The following is a 20128-nucleotide window of genomic DNA, read 5'->3' on the forward strand; positions in this document are numbered from 1 at the left end:
AATAAATTGGAGATGATTTGAAGGCACAAACAAGAACAGCAAGAACAGTAAAGAGAGCCATTGTGAACTAGTGGTGCGAGCGCTAGACTACAACTCTGGAGACCTGGGTTTGATTCTCAGCTCAGCTATAAAACTCACTGGGAGACCTGGGGCAAGTCACACTCTCTCAGCCTCAGGGGAAGGCGATGGCAAACCTCCTCTGAACAAATCTTGCCAAGAAAACCCCATAATAGGTCTGCCTTAGGATTTTCCAGGACATACCCTATGTTTCAGCCTTCTGTCCAGGAGGAATTCCAAAACATTCTCCATTTGGGGTATTGTTAAGAAGCATAGATTTATATATACTATATATCTCTAGTCCATATACTAGATATCAACAGTATGGATTTAGTCATATGGATTTAATGGTATGGATTTTTATAGATGTACTGTACTATGTGGATTTATATACTATGGATTTTTCACTATTTTAACTAGATGTTTGAAATTTTTGATTGTGATGTTTTAATAATGTTTTATGTGGTGAGCCTTTGGGGAGAAAGGTGGCATAGAAATGAAATTAATTAATTAATTAATTAATGTAGATGCCTGTGTTTAGCTTTTCTTTGGCCATGCCTTCCATCTTCTCGAATGTCCTGCCTTTGGCAGTTGAAGACATCTGCTCACTCTGGAGGGGATGAGACCCCCAGGATTTCACAGCCGAGGCTGCTAAGAGAAAGGGAGGGAGGGGATGATGGGAGATGCCTCCCTTTAGGCCTGATCCAAGCTCCTTCCTTGCCCTGCCGCCATGCACCTGCTCAGCCTACCTAATGTTGGAGGGACTCTTCATCCTCATTTTGCGGCAACCCAGGCGGCCACCAGCTAGCTAGGGAGGTCTAAATATAGAGTTTAAGCTCTATCTTCTAATTACCTTTGAGCTGGGCCCGGGGGAGAGGGGGGGACAGGATGGGATACGCAGTTGGGAACTGAGCCATTATGCTCTTGGAGGTGCTGTGGGCTTTGCAGCATCAAGGAGATGGCTTCATCCTTATAAAGCCCCTAAGGCCAGCTTAGGCCAAAAGGACCAGCTTGGAGGGTTCATCTACACTCTAGAAATAATACAGTTCAACATCACTTTCACTTCCACAGGATACTGGAAAGTGTAGTCTGAAAAAGTTACTTTCCCCATTTTCTGAGCACACTAGCTAATGCAGAAGGAACTCCACAGATATACCAGGAAGGCTGTCCCCATGGAAGTCCAACGTAGGGTGCATTTACATTGTAGAAATAATGCAGTTTGATACCACCTTCACTGCCATGGCTCCATCCAACAGAACCCTGGGATGTGTAGTTTGGTGTGGCACCTGCACTCTTAGGCAGACAAGGCTTTGTAAAGCTATAAATCCCAGGATCCCATAGGATGGAGCTGTGACACTTAAAGTGGTGTAGTGCGTTATTTCTACAGTGTAGATGCACCCTGGGCTTGAGATGAGGGAAGGGTCGGGAACTGTCCAGATTTTGTTGGACTGCAACTCCCAGTAGCCTTTTTCGGCCTGGCCAAGAGTGAGGATGTATCCTAGGCCTAGCCAGCATGGAGACCAGGCAGGAAGAGAAGAGCTATTCTATGGGTTCCCAGAATTCCTCCCTTGCTCCAGCATAGCTGTGGCCCAGATGCCCCAGGGGATTCTGGGTGTTGCTGTCCAGAAAAGAAACACATGCACAGACACTGTAAGTGATCCCTCTCAAGTAGAGTTTGTCTAAAAAGTAGCTCATGAATGCTCTGTTGGATAAAGGCAGCCTCGGATCCTTGTTCCTGGAGTGTGATGGTTGTTTCTTGCTAATCCCTGTTTTGCTTTCTTCCACCCAGATATCCAAGGGTTTTATGAAGTTACGGTTTCAGATGCTCATCCCACAACTTCGCGGCGGTCTCGGTCTAAGGTAGGTGCCTATATATTGGTTGTTTTCCCCTGCTTTGTTTTCTTGCTATCTTCCTCCCTGTTCCAGGTGTGCAAGAGAACACAAACCATCCATTGGTGCCTCTGAGCATGTGCAAAGTGCATTTCCCTAGCCAAGAAACAACTGCCAGCAATTGGTCCCATATCTGGAATTGGGGCTGACCATGGTTGGGAGAAAATCCCCTCTTTAGGGTTCAAGAAAGAGAGTCTGCATGGTGGCATGGTTTGAGCCTTGGACTATGGAGTTTTTTTGTTGTGTGCCTTCAAGGCATCTCCAACCTATGGCAACCCTAAGGTGAACCTGTCATGGGGTTTCCTTGGCAAGATTTATTCAGAGGAAGTTTGCCATTGCCTTCCCCTGAGGCTGAGAGAGTGTGACTCATCCAAGGTCACCCATTGGGTTTCATAGCCAAGCTGGGAATATCCCATTGTATATAGTGGGATTCAGGGGCGTCAATCTGGGGAGTTCGAGGAGTGCTATTTCATGGCCAAGCTAGAATCGAACCCTGGTCTCCAGAGTCATAGTCCAACGCTCAAACTACTGTGCCATGCTGGCTTTCTAGACCAGACTTCAAATCCCTGCTTGGCCTTGGAAACCCACTGGAGGACCTTGGGGAAGTCACACTCTCTCAGCCTCTGAGGAAGGCAAGAGCAAACCTTTAAAGGCCTATAGGAGACCAGGGTTTGATTCCCTGCTTGGCCATGAAACCCATTGGGCAACACTCTCTCAGCCTCAGGGGAAGGCAATGGCAAAACCACCTCTTAACAAACCTTGCCAAGAAAACTCCATGATAGGATTTCCTTAGGGTCAGCATAAACTACCTGAGGGCACCATAACCATCATTAGATTTCATCATTAGATTTTTTTATTGCTCAAAAACTTCAATGTATAGTTTCTGACCTATAAAAAAATCTTCAGTTCCTTTATCCCTTCGATTCTGCATTAATTTGTCCATTTGGGCGAACTCAGCAGCCTTAACCATCCGTTCTCCAGTGCTTCAGTCCCTTTCCAAATAAATATGGATTACTCCTTTGATCCATGAACGCAGGAGCAGGATTATTGTTTGCGCAAACTTGGAAGCAGTTGGCTTTTTAGTGTGTTCTAGAACCTGGTAGCCCCATTCTGTGATTTGGTAGCCCACTTTTACTTCAACCTGTGGCAGGTTTGTTTTGCATTGAATGAGACGGAATCAGTTAACGGGAAACGAGACGTGAAAATGGTGAGCATCCCCAAAAAGTAATGTCTTCCTTCTCTTATCATCATATAGGGCAGGTTGGATGGAGGAGCTCAGGGGAATTTAGTTCTTAAATGAGAGAAATGTCTGGTTAATTAATCTTTATGCTTCTCTGCTGGGAGGAAAAGAGACAGAAATGGGAGAGGAGCGCTTCTTTTAACTCTGTTTCTGGTGGCCCATTTTGCTCAAATGTTAGCCAACCGAAGGGTGCAAGTGAGAAGTAATTGGAGAATTGTAGAGTTGGATGGGACCCTCTGAGGGTCATCTACTCCAACCCTTCTGCCTTGCAAGAATACACAACTAGGGGCTAGCCTACATGGAAGTATATTATGGGAATTGCTGCAAATTTTCACATGTTTGCGTTGACGTTTAATTGTCTTTGCTTTCCTGTGCAAATTTTCAACTATCCACCCTTTCTCTGCTGAAAATCCAGAGCTATGAGAATCCATACAAAGCAGATGGACAGCCACCCATTCAATGGCCTGATTCCCAATACCTTTTAAACCGGATCACAAATTGAATCAAATGACCCTGGTTCTCACTTGAGCCGAATTGCTGAAGCGATTCGGAGAATAGAACCATGCGCTAGACCCATTTAACCTGTGTCTTTTTGACACTGGTTTTTTGGACAAATCAATTCTGTGCAAGAGTGCACCAGATGCGCATTGGAATCTATTTACATTTGCCCTTCAACCGGCTGGAGCAGGTCCATTTGGATCGATTCGTTTGTGAATGTGAACCACAAATGGGTTATTTTACAGGGAAAAAAGATGGTGCTTGGATGAAAAATTAGCAGTAAAAAAGATTAAAACGCAATTAAATATTGAAGCCGCCATACTTTTAAACTGATATTTCTTGTTTCTGATTGTGTGCCTTTGAGTTGTTTCCGGCCACAGCGACCCCATCGCAGGGCTTTCTTGGCAAGACTTCTTCCGAGGGAGGATTGCCATTGCTTTCCGTCTTTCATTCCATTTTCATCCTCCCTTGTTGATTCCCAGCTTCGGATGCATTTAAATAATTTGTGTGCGTTTGTGTCTGTTTGGAGTGTTTTGGTTTTCGTCTCCCAGATCCTCTCCTGCGTCCCTTGTTTCACCCTTTGCTTGTGCAACTTTCTTTTCGTTTGCATTCTCCTTGTTTGGGCAAAACTTCCATTTGTATTCCAAATGCTTTAATAGTATGATTAATTTATCTTTATTTTTTTAGTATGTATAATTGATGATGTTTTTAGCAGGACCTTTTTAATTACGTGGGAACCCAGCTTGCATCCCTATGCTGGGGAAAAACACGGAGATATAAATCAAATCGAATCAAATGAAAAGCATGAATAATTACATTTTCTGAGCGATCTTTTCTCTTATACCTGATGCTGGCAACCTCTTGAACTTCAAACTACCTTTCATGGCATGTAGCATCATTTCCCGCTGAACCACGATTAATCGGGTTGTGAGTTTTCCTCAAGCATTTTGCTGTGATGTTGTCGTGCCGCTCAGCCTTTCCTTTCAACTTCCTTTCTTTTTTAAAAAACCCATTCCCTCGTTTTAGAGAATTTTCCTCTTTAGAACTGAAGCATGATCATGGGTGCATCTGTGTAGAAATAATGCAGCTTGACACCACTTTAAGTGCTCTGGCTCCATCCTGTGGAGTCCTGGGATTTGTAGTTTTACAAGCCTTGCCTGCCAAAAGGGAGCTGGTGCCTCACCAAACTAAAAATCCCAGGATTCTGTAGGATGGTGCTACAAAAAGCACTTAAACTGGCGTCAAACTGCATTATTCCCACAGTGTAAACACACCCCGCGTTGGACTTCCATGGGGGCAACATGATGCAATTGCCTTCCATCCTGGTGTATCTGCAGAGTCCCATCTGCATGGGAAAAGTTTCTTTTTTGGACTACACTTCCCAGTATCCCCCTGCCAGCATGGCCCCTGGGAACTGTAGTCCAAATTCCCAGTAACTTTGCCATGCTCTGATCATGCTAGAGACATAACTTACCTCCTCCAAAAGAAAGCAATGTTGTAAACCTTCAGCTGTTGTGCCTTATATGTAGGATTATGCCCTTATTTTAGAAGAGAAAATGGCAATGAAGTTGATCACACTGGGGCTAATTTCGGCATTAAAGAGATTAACATGCATTTAAAGCATCCCACAAATAAAGCGAAAACAGCGACTAATTGCGCACATGATTTTCCACCCAATTGCACAAATAAAGTGATATCAGAAAATAAATTACCCAAAAATAAAAAGATGCATGTTAATGCTTCTTTGTGACCACTTTAATGGTGGGTTTTGTGTGACGTTGTGTGCAATCATTTCACGTAATTACGTGATTTTTCTGGGATATTCACAGGATAAACTCCCGATTTCCTATGTGAGGCAAAGCTGTTTCTGCTAATATAGGAATGGCAGTTTGTAAAAATTGTGAGTGGAATGGGGGGGAAAGCAAATCAAGAGGCTTTCTTTCTTTCTTTCTTTCTTTCTTTCTTTCTTTCTTTCTTTGCTCCTTTCCCCTAACACTTTGGCTCATGAAATGCAATTGATCAGCTATAAATCCAAGACAAACCAAACAGGAAGAATTGTTTCCTTGAATGGTGACCAAAGTTGGGTAGTGTTACAGGATGTGCTGGTGGCTAGGATTTATGATGGTTGTCTCGTGTTGCATCTCTGGCCCGCTGGCAGATGGGCTCTAGAATCCTTGGTTGCATCTGCATTGCAGAAATAATGCAGTTCCACGCCACCTTAAGTGCCAGTTTTTAACTGTCAGGTTTGGGTACCAAAGGAAGTCTTGGAGAGGACTGGTATGATAGCCAGTTTCCGTACCTTCCAGCATTTCACTGATGAAAACCAGGTCAGCTGTGTCCAAGCAAAATCAGAGTATGGTCAAGATGGGAGAAATTATTAATGAGGAAGAACAGACAAGCTAAGAGAGGATACAGCAGTTTGCTTTTGCCTGACCAGACTGGGAAGGGCAAGATTCCACCCCACTATATTCAGTGCTGGAGAACTGCTTTTGGTTCTGGGCACCTCATTTTAAGGATAGAGACAAGCTGGAGCATGCTTATAGAAGAGCAAGGCTGACAAAAGATATGGAGGATCAAACCTAAGAGGAAAGCTTGAAGAATCATAGAATAATAGAATAATAGAGTTGGAAGAGACCGCAAGGGCCATCCAGTCCAACCCCATTCTGCCATGCAGGAAATCCAAATCAAAGCATCCTCGACAGATGGCCATCCAGCCTCTGCTTAAAGACCTCCAAGGAAGGAGATTTCACTACACTCAGAGGAAGGAGTGTGTTCCACTGTCAAACAGCCCTTACTGTCACAGGGACGTAGCCAATGGGGGGTTCTTGGGGTCCGGACCCCCCTTCCATTAGAAAAATGAATGGTGCGTGCTGCTGCGCTGCCGCACCCAAGCCCCAATATAATGGTGGCACTTAGTCTGGACCCCCCCCTTCCTAAAATCCTGGCTACGTCCCTGACTGTCAGGAAGTTCCTCCTAATGCTGAGGTGGAATCTCTTTTCCTGGAGCTTGCATCCATTTTTCTGGATCCTAGTCTCTGGAGCAGCAGAAAACAATCTAGCTCCCTCCTCAATATGACATCCCTTCAGATATTTAAACTGGGCTATCATATCACCTCTTAATCTTCTTTTCTCCAGGCTAAACATCCCCAGCTCCCTAGTCGTTCCTCATAGGACATGATTTCAAGACCCTTCACCAGTTTAGTTGCCTTCCTTTGGAGCTGGTCATGTTCAGCCTGGCAAAGAGAAGACTGAGGGGGTGGCATGATGGCCCTCTTTAAATGTCTCAAGGGCTTCACGGAGAGGAGAAGGCAGATTAGTTCTCTGGTGCCCCAGAGGGTAGGACCAGGTTTAAAGGTTTTAAGTTACAGGGGGGTAGATTTCGATTGTGTGTTAGAAGGAACTTCTTGATGGGAAGAGTGATTTGGCAATAGAACCAATTGCCTAGAGGGGTGGTGGGTCTTCTTCTCTGGAGGCCTCCATAAGGGCCATCTGGCAAACCCCCCTTCTGCCATACAGGAATTCTCAATCAAAAGTATCCCCAACAGATGGCTATCCAGCCTCTGTTTAAAGACCTCCAAGGAAGGAGACTCTACCATCCTCCATTTCTCTGAGTAGAGTGGCAAAAGAAGAGAGCTTAGTCCACCAAAGCACCAACCCGTTGTCCACCATGGCTCCACTTCTGACCTTTTTGAATGCCTGTGTTGGAAAAGCATAGACAGTTATGCCTGCCAGAACTTTGTAAGTTCTTTGCCATTGTTTTCCTTACCTTCGCCTCAATAGCCTTTGTTACATGTCTCTAAGTTTTACCCTCGACTTATCCATGGGTCAGATCAAAATCCATAATTTTGGTACCAAAACCTGCCGTTGACTTATACATGAGGTCAACTTATGTTCAAGTATATACGGTTGGTGGAATCTCTTTTCCTGTCGCTTGAGTCCATTGCTCCAAGTTTTAGTCTGTTGAGGAGCAGACAACAAGCTTGCTCCTTCCTTTATGTGACATCCCTTCCAATATTTAAACAGGGTTCTTATGTCCTTCTTAACCTCCTCTTTTCCAGGCCAAACATACCCAGATCCCTAAACCTCTCCTCAAAGGTTTCCAGACCATGGACTGTCCTGGGCCTAAAAACATCCCTGGGCGATGCCCAGGTTTGCACCCTCCAGGGGTTGTATGGGAACAAAAGGATCTGGGGATGGTAGGTTGTATTTTTGCCCTCGCATCCACCCGCTCAAGGGGAAGCATAGCTAGGTGCCCCCATCCCCATTCTGGTTTAACTCAGCTCTTCTGGTGCTGGGTTCTGCAAAGGGCTCTGTTTCTAAGGAGAGCGACTCTGGTTTTCAGCCTTCCTCTGCAACCATTCCTGCTGGATCTCCTCTGGCTCCCTCCGCTTGGTCCTTCCTCAACCGTTGTTAAGCCGTTGCATCACCAGAAGGATGAGGAGGGTGATTCATTCTCCACCTCCACCAACCCACCCCACCATACATTGAGTCGCCTGCATTTCTCCCAAATGACTTATGGTTCCACATTGTCTGTTGATCCTGCCTGCGGAGAATGTGGAGAGATGGAGAAGCGTCCAAGGGCCGGACGGAGAGGAAGGCTCTGTTTCCTAACAGCATATTCTGACCCCCAAGAAATGAGTGGGGACATGCATGGGGTGGGATGGGGAGAGAAGTTACATTTATTTTTACAAACAGTGGCATCTGAAAGATTCACAAATCCGTTCCAGTGCCATCTTCCATGAGGATTCCTGCTAGAATAAACGAATTGGTTCCTGTTAGAATAAATGCAGAAGCCTTTAAAGCAGTGGTCCTCAGCCTTCCTAATGCCACAGCCCTTTAATACAGTTCTTCATGTTGTGGTGACCCCCAACGGATAGATGAGCGGTGTCTCGGTTCCTAAGACCATTGGAAATACAGTGCACCTGTGTCATACGCGGGTGTGCTATGCAGATTTGAGCATATGCTCAAACCTGTGTAGAGCTGCGTGGGAGCACGTAGGGCACAAGGGGAGGTGCGTCCCATTCGAATTAATGGGGTACACACCTGTAGCACTGCTGCGCTGCTGTGCCACAGCACTGCTGCTACGCCGCCACGTGCACAAGACCCATTCAAATGAATGGGGCATGAGCATACGTGTTTTTTGGCTTACGTGGGGGGGGGGTCCAGAACGGATCCCCCACATAAGCCAAGGGCGCACTGTATGTGTTTTCCTATGCTCTTAGGCAACCACTGTGTAAGGGTCATTCAATCCCCAAAAGGGTTACGACCCACAGGTTGAGAACCGCTGCTTTAAAGGCCTATAGGAGACCGGGGTTCGATTCCCGTCATGGCCATGAAACCCACTGGGCAACTTTGGGTGAGTCACACTCTCCCAGCCTCAAGGGAAGGCAATGGCAGGCCTCCTCTGAACAAATCTTGCCAAGAAAACTCTGTTGTGGGTTTTTCTTGGCAAGATTGATTCAGAGGAGTTTTGCCTTTGCCTTGTCCTGAGGCTGAGACAGTGTGACTTGCCCAAGGTTTCCCAATGGGTTTAATGACTGAGTCAGGAATTGAACCCTGGTCTACAGAGTCAAAGTAGTATGCAATGCTGGCTCTCATTCATGATTTATGTAGACAAACCTACCATTTAATGCCACACCTTGCTTTAATGCCACAGCATTAGGGATTCTCCAGGACAGCATCACAGGATCAGTGCTTAGGATCTTTGGTAGGACGGCAGGGGCAACCCAGAGTTGGCAATTGGTTGTTGCTGTCTGCCTTCAAGTAGTTTCTGACCCGTACGGGGTTTTCTTGGCAATACAGTTTGCCCTTTGTATCCATGGGTTTTTTTTAACCACAGATATCACCAACAGTTGCTTGAAAATATTCAGAAATAATATAAATTACAAAACCAAACCTTGCTTTTTCCATTTTATACAGGGGGCACCATTTCACTGAGTCGTTGGGATTAATGTGTTTGGTGCTTAATGGGATTTGGGGATCCATGGGGGATCCTGGAACCAAGCCCCAGCGGATACCAAAGGCCCATTGCATTTGCTCAGAGGGGCTTTGTCCTTTGCCTCCCCTTGAGGCTGAGAGAGTGAGACCTACTGAAGAAGACCCTGAGGATTTTCATGACTGAGTGGGGATTCGAACCCTGATCTCTACGAGACCTAATCCAACGCTTGAATTTCTACACCATGCTGGCTCTCAGGTGGTGTGGTAACTATCTTTAAATACCCGAAGGGATGCCATGGAGGAAGACGTGAATGAGATTGTCTTCTGATGCTCCAGAGACTAGAGCATAAACCAATGGGTTAAAATGAAAATAAAAGAGATTCCACGAAAATATTGGGAAGAATTGCTTGGCCATAAGAGCTTTTGGAGAGTGGAACAGATTGCCCGGACCCTCCATCTTAGAAGGCCTTTTGAACAGGGGTTGGGTGACCGTCTTTTGGAAATGCTTTAGTTGTGTATTCCTGCATGGCAGTGGGTTGGATTAGATGACCTTTGGGATGCCTTCTAATAGTACCATTCCATGATCCTAAGATTTCATAGACCTGCTTCCTCTCCTCTTTCTCCTCTTCCAGCAGATTTGCTTCGCCTTCCTTTCCTTTTTATTCTTCCTTTTCTGTTTCTCCCCCACTCCTCCCTTCCTCCATCCTGTGATCCTGGCATTTTCACTGCAGTTTTTAGATCTCTCCTCCCACCTCTACATCCGTCTGACCATATATTTCTGCCTCTCTCTCTCTCTCTCTCTGCTTCCCTTTTCACACACATCATGGCTTTTTCCCTGGCAATCTCTCTGTTCTCCCTTTTTCGTCCTATTTTTGTCTCCACCCCATCTCTTTCAGCTCCAGATAGACATATCGATATAGATTTTAACCCTACTTCAACTTGGGTTTGGGAAGAAAGGAGGATAGAATGGAGGGAAGCAGGAAAGGAGAGAGTTATGTAGTTAGTTACTTAGTTACTTAGTTAGTTAGTGGAAAGGTCAAGCTGGGTCTGGCTTTTTGTGTATATTGTAGTTGTGGGTGGCATCCAAATTCACCAGTTTCACAAAACTCTCTCTATGTGAAATCAGAGCTTAGGGAAGTTATTTTTGGACTATAAGTCCCAGTGGACTACAGGGACAAGAGTTAATATGAAATCAAAGCTTCAGGAAGTCCCCTTTTTGGACTACAACTCCCTGAGTTCTGGGACTTGTAATCCAAAAAGAAAAAAAGCAGCTCTGTGTGGAGTTTATCAGACAATGGAGATCGGGAGTTTATCCCATGAATATCCTGGGGAAACCACATAATTACACGAAACGATTTCACACGACGTCACACAAAACCCACCATTAAAGTGACTACAAAGAAGCATCGACGAACATCTTTTTTACTTTCAGGATTTCAGCAACAATGCATTTTCAATATCACTTTATTTGCACAATTGCGTGGGATCATCATTTGCGCAATTACTTGCCATTTTCACTTTATTTGTGGGATGCTTTAAATGCGCTTTAATCCCTCTTTAATGCCGAAATTATGCCCAGCGTGATAAAGTCCTGCATATCTGAGAAAAGGAAGGGTCTCTGATGGAACAGGGAGCAGTTTCCCCCAGAATTTTTTTTCAATCTTCCAAATTACAATCATCATCATCATCATCATCATCATCATCATCATCCTTAAGCAAATGGGTCTGCTGAGCCACCTCCTCCCAGAAATATCATCCTTCCTTTCCATTTTTTGCATCTCTAATTTTTCCAAAAGCTCTTTCCCAATTGCATGTTTCCAACAAGTGTCCTGAGATCATTGAAGTGATTGAGAGAATGCTCCCCAAATTTGGGGATGTTCACCTATTAATTTCTTTGGTTATCCTGCCTGTCTCCTGGCAAGTGAAAAGAAAGCACAGCCGATTTTTTCCAGTGCCAAATGGTTATGCAAACCATTCAATGTGCAAATTTAAACACATGTTTAAAAGATAAAAGCATGTCACCCCATTAAAAGACCCCTTTGCCATATACTTAAGGGCCTAAAGGATGGGGGGAGGGAATCTACTGAGAACTGTACCCCAAAATTTTGGGATGCCTTTCCCAGAAAAGCATGTTGGTCACATTTGTTAGTCTTTGCAATGCCAAACAGTGGCTAATTCTCGCTGGCCTTCTGAAGTGCCAGCTTAGGAAGTGGGCAACGTTTGGTCTTCTAAGTGTGCCAGGACTACACCTCCCAGCATTCCTCACCCTTGGCACTTGGGGCTGATGGGAACTGTAGTCTATCCACATCTGGAAGGTTGCTACACCCCCCTCAATGTGAAGTATACTATCAAGATCTGCCTAGTTGTATCTTAAAATTGGTTCTTTATCTGCATGGATACTTAATATATATACTATTTTATGTTGCTTTGAAATATTCACTATTTTAAATGGCATTTCTGGATGCTAGTGGTTTTTGGCTGGGTTTTGCTGTTTTGTTGTCATCGTCGTTGTGTGCCTTCAAGTCATTTCTGACTTGTGGTGACTCTAAGGTAAACCTATCATTGCAAAATTTGTTCAGAGGAGGATTGCCTTTGGCCTTGCTCTGAGGCTGAGAGCGTGTGGCTTGCCCAAGATCACCCAATGGATTGACATGGCTGAGCAAGGACTCGAACCCTGGTCTCCAGAGTCGTAGCCCAACACTCAGACCACAACACCACTTTTGCTGTTTTAGAAATGCATAATAAAAGACAATTAAATCCCAGTCACAAAAGGTGAGTGGTTCATTCTTTGGCAATTGGGCAACTCAAACACATGATTAGGATGATGATGGTAATAATAGTAATAGTAATAATAATAATAATAATGGCATCCTTTCCTCTTAGAGGCCAGATTGCTGCCAATTCTTTCTTCATTCTGGCACCAAATCAAAATGTGTGTTTTTCTTTTACTATGTTGCGTTGTTTTTAACAAGTTGTAAGCAGCCTTGGACCTATTACAAGGGGAAAAGGTGGCATAAAAAATAATAAACTAATTGATAATTTCTTAATTTTATTTAGGGACCTCATTGATTTCCTCCAAATCCATCCCTCTGCCTGTTTTCTTCAATTCCTTTCAACTCTTTTTCACTGGTTCTGCACTCTCCTATTTTTTCAGCGTCAAACTGTTCAATTTTTCTCTGGGTCCCTTCTTTCCATTGTTTAGGATTTTGTTTTTAGAGTATTTAAATGGATTTTATTGGATGCTGCCCTGAGATCCTGGGACACAGGGCAAGACTTAAATGCTTTCATTAATAGCTTGATTGAATGATTGATTGATTGATTAATGTGTATCTGGACAGACATGAAAGAAAAGTACATCTCTCTTCTTCCCCATTTATACACCTTCTTCCTCTTTCCAGAATTTCCTGACTTCTCCTTTTGGGTGAGCAGTCATTCACTAAAACCTTTGGCAACTGAGTGACTAATAATAATAATAGTTATAATAATGATAAATATCACCATCATCATCATCCAATCAAAGTGTGAGCAATCTTCCCTGAGATCTTTGGTAACAGAGAGACTCATATTATTCATGTTGTTGTTGTTGTGTGCCTTTAAATCATTTCAGACTTATAGCAACACTGGTGCAAGCCTATCATGGGGTTCTCTTGGCACATTTCTTCAAAGATGGATTGCAATTGCCATCCTCTGAGGCTGAGAAAGTGTGACTTGACCAAGGTCACCATTGGTTTCAATGGCCAAGATGGGATTCAAATCCTGGTCTCCAGAGTCATAGTCCAATGCTCAAACCACTACATCACACTGGCTCTCATTATTTGTTGTTGTTGTTGTTGTTATGCAAAGGGATTTGTAGCACCTTTGAGACTTGGGTCCAAAACACATTGCGGATGCAATCCAGTTTTAGACTGCATTAACTGCCCTGGCTCAGTGCTAGGGAATCCTGGGAACTGTAGTTTAATGTGGCACCAGAGCTATCTCTGACAGAGGAGGCTCAATGTCTCACAAAACTACAGTTCCCAGAAATCCATAGCACTGAGCCAGGGCAGTTAAAGCGGCCTCAAACTGGATTATTTCTGCAGTGTGTTTGGGACCTAATTGAAAGAGAGAAGTTGTTAGCATGAGCTTTCGTAGACTTGAGCCTCCTTCCTCAGATCCATCATCATCATCATCATCATCATCATCAGTACTGCCATCATCATCAACAGCAATAATAATAACATTGTTGTTTGCCTTCAAGTCGTTTCTGATTTAGGGCAATCCTAATTTGTCTTGGGAAATTTCTTCAGAGGAGGCATGCCATTGCCTTATTCTGAGGCTGAGAGAGTGTGACTTGCTCACAGTGGGTCTCCATGGTGGAAATGGGTTTTGAACCCTAGTTTCCAGAGTCCTGATCCAATGCATAAACCACTACACTTGTTCCTCTGTATTTGCTAGGATTAGGGGCACAAGACACCCGTGAATATGGAAAAACCGCAAATAACAAAAACACTCTCTAGGCATCTCTAGGTCCTCCGGTGCAACTCTGTGGTCAGCGTCTAACAGACATTGACCATAGCATTGCATTGGAAGAGTTACAAATGCCTAGTGGAATGTTCTCTCTAGGAATCTCTAGGTCTTTCAGTGCATTTCTATGGCCAATGTCTGTTGGACATTGACCACAGAGTTGCACTGGGGGACCTAGATATTCCTAGAGAGAACATATTAATCAAATCCGTGAATAATCAAATCCGCAGATATCAAATCCGCAAATATGGAGGGATGAGTGTACACCGTACTGGCCTTTAATAATGACCCAATGCTGCAATAAGCTCCAGAAAACGCCCTGCCATAGGCCCAGGGTGGAATGAATGGAAGAACTGCCCCATCAGTTGAATGGTGATGCTGCTGGCAATCCATAACCACAACCCAGAACGCGTCTCTCTTGTGGGCCAGGAAAGGAAATGTGCGCCTGCGGCCTTGGCACACTCTTTCCTTGGTTCTCACCTTTCCTCATAGTGCTTTAGGTGTGGGACTACAGCTCTGGAGACCATGGTTCGAATCCCGGCTCAGCCATGGAAACCCATTGGCTGATCTTGGGCAAGTCACACTCTCTCAGCCTCAGAGGAAGGTAATGACAAACCTCCTCCGAACGAATCTTGCCAAGAAAACACCATAATAGGTTCACCTTAGGGTTGCCATAAGTTGGAAAAGACTTGAAGGCATAGAAGAGCAACAGCAACAACAATCCCATCCAGCATGGCATAGTGGTTTGAGTGTTGGACTGGGGTCCAAAACACACTGCAGAACTAATCCAGTTTGAGACCGCTTCACCTGCCCTGGCTCACAGTGCTAGGGAATGCTGGGAATGATAGTTTATTGTGGCACCAGGGCTCTCTCTGAGAGAGAAGGCTGAATGCCTCACAAAACTACAGTTCCCAGAATTCCCTAGAATTCCCAGCTCTCCTTGGCTTTTGGACCGCTCTGGGCCCTACAACAAACTCTAACTCCCAGAATTCCATAAGCTTGAGCCAGAAAAGAGTTAAAGCGGTGCCAAACCGGGTTATTTCTCCAGTATGGATGCAGCCCAGGCCCTCTTCTTGCCCTTTTCCATCCTGGCACCCCAAGGGTTAACCTCCTCGGCCCCCCCCTCTTTTCTCTGCCCCTTCCCTCCCCCCTCTCTCTTTCTCCCTCTCTTTCGCATTCTCTCTTTTTCTCGCCCTCCTCCACCTCCCTTCCCTCCTTCCCTCTTTCCTCGGAGAGGGGTCCTGCCTCTCTCTCCCTCCCCCCCATCTCCAGCCCCATCTCCTCTACTTCTGGCCTACCCTCTCTTTCTTCCCTTCTTCTTCTTCTCCTCCCTCCCTCCCTCCCTCCCTCCCTCCCTCCCTCCCTCCCTCTTTCCGGCGCCACCCTTGGAAAGAAAAGGAGAGTCGGGGGTCTCTCTATCTCTCTCAAGGGGAAAAAGACCCCTTCCTTCCTTCCTTCCTTCCTTCCTTCCTTCCTTCCTTCCTTCCTTTCTCCCTCCCTTTCCCACATTCTCTCACTCACCCCCCCATTGCCACTCACCCTCCTTCTTTTCCTCCTCCTCTTTTTCTTTCCTCCTCCCTCCCTCCTTCCTTCCTCCCTACCCTCCCTCCTTCCTCTCTCCCTCTTTCCTTCCTTTCTCTTTCACACATACAGCCTTTAGCTTCTGCCCCCCCCACATCTTGCAAAGAAGACCTCCCTACACACACACACACACACACACACACACACAGGACCCCCCATTCCTCCCCAGCCCCCGATGCCAGGCTCCTGACCTGCGGGGGGGAAGGCACCAGGCTGGCCTTGGGCTGGCTGGCAAGGCTGGCAAGGGCACCCCTAGGACCCCCTTGCCCCCAGCCCAGCCCTCCTTCCCTGGCAGCCAGAGAGAGAGCGAGAGAGAGCTCAGCCTCAGCCTCGTGGAGAAAGTGGGGGAGGCCAGTGGGGACCCTGAACCCCAGACTATCTGATGTTCTACAGGCTTCGCCCAGCTAGGGGCTCGCCTCAAGGAAGAAGGGATGGATTGCTTGTGCATCGTGACCACCAAGGTAAGGCTGGAGGGGGCCGAGAAATCCCCACCTGCACTTCTCCATCCAGAGCTAGCCATCTCTAGCTATCTCTGCCCATCTCCCCCTCTATATCTCTTTATTCATTTATCCATCCATCCATCCATCCATCCATCCATCCATCCATCCAATCTCTCTCTCTCTTCCAGTCATATATCCACCTGTCCTATCTATCTATCTATCTATCTATCTATCTATCTCCATCCATCCATCCATCTCTCTCTCTCTCTCTCTCTCCATCCATCTGTTCATCCCTCTGTCTATCTATATCCATGCATCTATCCACCTCTATCTATCTATCTATCTATCTATCTATCTATCTATCTATCCATCCATGAATCTATCTATCTATCCATCCATCCATCCATCCATCCATCCCTCCCTAGCACTCTCTTTGAAGGATCTCCTGGTGCCTCTCTTTGCCAGCTGTGGGTTTGGGGTTTGGGGGGATTGGGGGCTAGAGACCCCTGGAGAGCTGGGGGGCCTGTTTCCTGCCCCCTCCCTGAGGAGGAAGAGCAGGCCAAGGGAGGCCCTCTTGGAGGGGATGCGGTCTGGGGCCCTAAGGAGGCCCTGGGGGATGGGGAAAGGGTCTTTTGGGGTGTGGGGGGAATGGAGAGGGATGGCAGGCTGTGCATGGCTCAGAGGAGGTGGGAGGCAAGCGTTTTCTCTTCTCCTGCCCCCCTTCCTTCCTGCCTTCCCTCTTTCTTTCTCTGCCTCTCCTGAGCAGTTTCCATGGAGCTGAGGGCTGCGTGGGATCCAGCTCTGGAGGGTGATGTCGAGAGAGTTGTGTGGTTAGGCTGGGGAGGATGATGAGGATGAGGATGATGATGGGAGATGTGTGTGGGGTAGAATTGCCTCCACTGTCCCCCCCCCCCCCTCCTGGCCCCTTCCAGGTGAGCTGCTGCTGCTGCTGCTTCTGGGGAAGATGGGCGTTGCAGTCCAAAGGCAAGTGTAAGGATGGAGGAGAGCAGCCAAGGCAGCCTGGCCTTGGCTGGAGGCAGGGAGCTCTCCAATGTGCTGAACTCCCCGACGCTCTCCTTGGTGCTGAAACCCCCTTCTTCTTCCCTTTTCTCCTGTAGGCTTTTAAACATCCTTGGCCTGATAAAGAAGCCCATAGAGCTTCCAAAACTTGCATCGTTGTATTTTGTGCATGTGGGTTGTCCCCGTAAAGGTACCCCCCCTTTTAGAAGGGGGACTATGGAGATGATTGTACCTTTGTTACTCCTTTTGGTGGGGCTGAGGGACTCTAAAAAGCGCGTCCTGGACGTGTCTGGCGTGGTGGCCAAGAGTCCTGGGGAGCACACCACAACTTGGCACAAGGCTGGTGTTGGGTGGTGTGTGCGCGCACTGGTGTGTTGGGTTACCTGGGACAGAGCCATAACTGCTCAAAGGGGGGTCGGAAGTGACCCTCACCCTTCCCCACCCTCAGCTCCAAATGTTGGCTTTGCAATTAAGGCCTTTAAAAAGGAAGTGACTCTCATCCATCCCCATCCTCACCCCAAAATGTTGGCTTTGCAATGGGGCCTTGGCAGAAGAAGTGATCCTCATCCTTCTCCACCCTCACCCCCAGATGTTGGCCTTGCATTGAGGCTTTGGCAGAAGAAGTGACCCTCACCCTCACTGCAAAGCCAAAATCTGGGGGTGAGGGTGGGTCCTCACTCCCCAAATTCTGGCTTTGCAATGAGGGCTTTGATAGAATGAGGTGTTCTGGTGTAGTCTTGGTAGAGAAGGAGGGGTGAGGCACATCTCCCCACTTCAATCCAATGCCCCTTGGCTCAAGGGATCATTCATATAAGAGGGTCTTTGCGGGGGGAAAAGGGACAGACTAGCTACAGAACCTGAAATTTTGGGGTATAGGGTTCTCACACAACCCAACCACTCCCAGAAAACTGCGTTATCTGAATGTGTGTGGGAGGCAGGGGGTTGCATGGTGAATGGGCTAAGAAACCAAGGATGGGGATGGCGGATTGTGGAAACCATGTGTGTCGAGGTGGGTAGGGGTCTCTAGACCGTGTCTTTTGGCTTGAGGACGTAGGGACAACCTTGAGACCTGGACAGGGTTGGTTCCATCCTACATAAGCTGATGGTATCAGGAATCATAGAATCACAGAGTTGGAAGAGACCCTCCCAAGGGCCAACCAGTCGAGCCCCACACCATGCACAAGGTGAAACCGAGTTCTCTCAAAGGTCATTGTACTTAAAAGCTGGGCATCTGTGGGATGCCTCCTACATTCTTGGCTTGGCTTTGTCAACCTGTGCCTTCACATTCATCCCAACCTTCCTTGTATTTTTGATGGACAGGATCTGTGTGTTCTACCAACCCTCGAGGCCTGATTTGGGGCCTGGTTCTCTGTGGATTTCTGGACTGGTCTCTACTTCCTAAGTCTTTCCTGCCACGTTCTCTCTGGGGCCTTTTTAAATTTGAAAAGAAAAAAAAGGGGGGGGGAGTCCTACAGGTGTGTGGAGGCAGAAGGGCCACAAGCAAGGATGATGAATGGGGTGCAAGTGTGTGAAGATGAAAGCGGAGGCCTTGAGGATGGACAGCAGGCAGAAGAGTCCCTCCATGTGTGTGTGAGATCATCTGAGAACACATGGAGGGGAAAGGATTGAGGAGAAGCAAGGAAACAGCAGCTGCTGAGAGCCACACGGGCTTTAAAATATTTTTGGAGAGAGGGGTTTGCTCCCCTCTCATTGCTAGGCATCCCTTTGCTCAGAAACTCACTTGACTCCCAAGGTCTGGGAACCATAGGAACGCACCAGCTGAGCATGTGCGCCTGTGTGCTTGTGTGCATGTGTGTGGTGTGTGTGTGGAAGGCAATGAAAGAGTATGGAATGCAGCACCATGAGAAAGCCAACCCTCATCCACATCTTCCTTAGATGTAAAGAGAGCATTTTTACAAGGGGGGGGGCTGAATGTGCCCCCTCTATGGAAGCACAGCACCATGAAGCTTTCCCATGGGGCCTTTGGAAAGGGAATGATTCAATCCTGATTAATCGGGGAGGGGCAAAGGCTTAATTATAAGAGAAGGTGGGAGGGGGAGAGAGGAGGGATGGATGAGTGGGTTTGTGTAAGAGTGTATGTAAGTGTGTGTGTGTGTGTAGGTGGGGGGTGTTGTTTCAAGGGGGTGTATGGACAGATGTGGCTTGAGGCCAGGGTTTGGGTGCAGGGTGCTCAAATGGCCACTGTCTTTCACCTCTGCCTGGCCGGCCACATCTGGAGGGCCACATGTTCATCCCTTGTTTTTAAGCCAAGGTTGTTCAAACAGTTAAACTGTTCCTTGTGGGGGTGTTGAGAGCACATCAGAGAGGTGCATGGAGGATGTGTGTGGGAAAAGAAAGCCAGAAATAGCACCAAAAAAGAGAGAGGGAGAGGGAGAGGCAGAAGAAGAGAGCGAGAGGAGCCATTTCATTCTACCCGTCACACACACGTAGTGTGCGGCGCGCTAAATACCACACTCAGACTGTACATGAATGCTGATTTCAGTGCATCTCTTTCTCTCTCCCTTTTTCTGTGCGCATATGTGTTGTGTGCACGCGCGTGTGTTGGCAGAAGTGTGAGTGGTTTGTGCCTTTTCAAAAGAAGCAACTGCAGTGGGTGTCTGCTTCCAATCTGTGGAAGAATTGGGTGATGGAGGAAGGGAAAGATCTGAAATGCAAATGGAAATATAAAAGTATGGGCTGGAATACACACACACACACACACACACACACACACACACATCTTCGCCTTCCTTTGGCGCTGGGCTCTGTATGATGGAAGGTGATAGGAGGCCTTCCTAGGCCATGTTGATCCGGCACAAATCTTGGGCATGTGGTGACCGAGAGATGACTGGAATCATGTTTCTGCTGTGAGGCATCCAAAGGACAGTAGGATGTGGGGATGGAGGGAGTGAGACAAAAATGTGTACAAATTGAGGGGTTCCCTATGAATAATGGGGTGCTG

At 46.7% G+C, this 20128-nt stretch overlaps 1 protein-coding gene across 6 annotated transcripts in view; it reads left to right on the plus strand.

Moving 5' to 3' along the window:
• Positions 1-20128, plus strand: part of LOC149304343 (disks large homolog 4) — a 159673-nt gene that overhangs the window by 12362 nt on the left and 127183 nt on the right. For 3 of the 6 annotated variants that reach the window (XM_089480535.1, XM_089480536.1, XM_089480537.1), the window contains exon 3: positions 1847-1917. In XM_089480535.1, coding sequence (XP_089336661.1) covers positions 1847-1917 — 71 coding nt within the window. Of the gene's footprint in view, positions 1-1846; positions 1918-15759; positions 16168-20128 lie in introns of those variants that run through there. The other 3 variants (XM_089480539.1, XM_089480540.1, XM_089480544.1) reach the window with 1 other exon arrangement.

Source organism: Sceloporus occidentalis, unplaced genomic scaffold, assembly GCF_023333645.1.
Source record: "Sceloporus occidentalis isolate IW3139 unplaced genomic scaffold, rSceOcc1.0.p SCAF_14, whole genome shotgun sequence".
Lineage (NCBI taxonomy): Eukaryota > Metazoa > Chordata > Lepidosauria > Squamata > Phrynosomatidae > Sceloporus > Sceloporus occidentalis.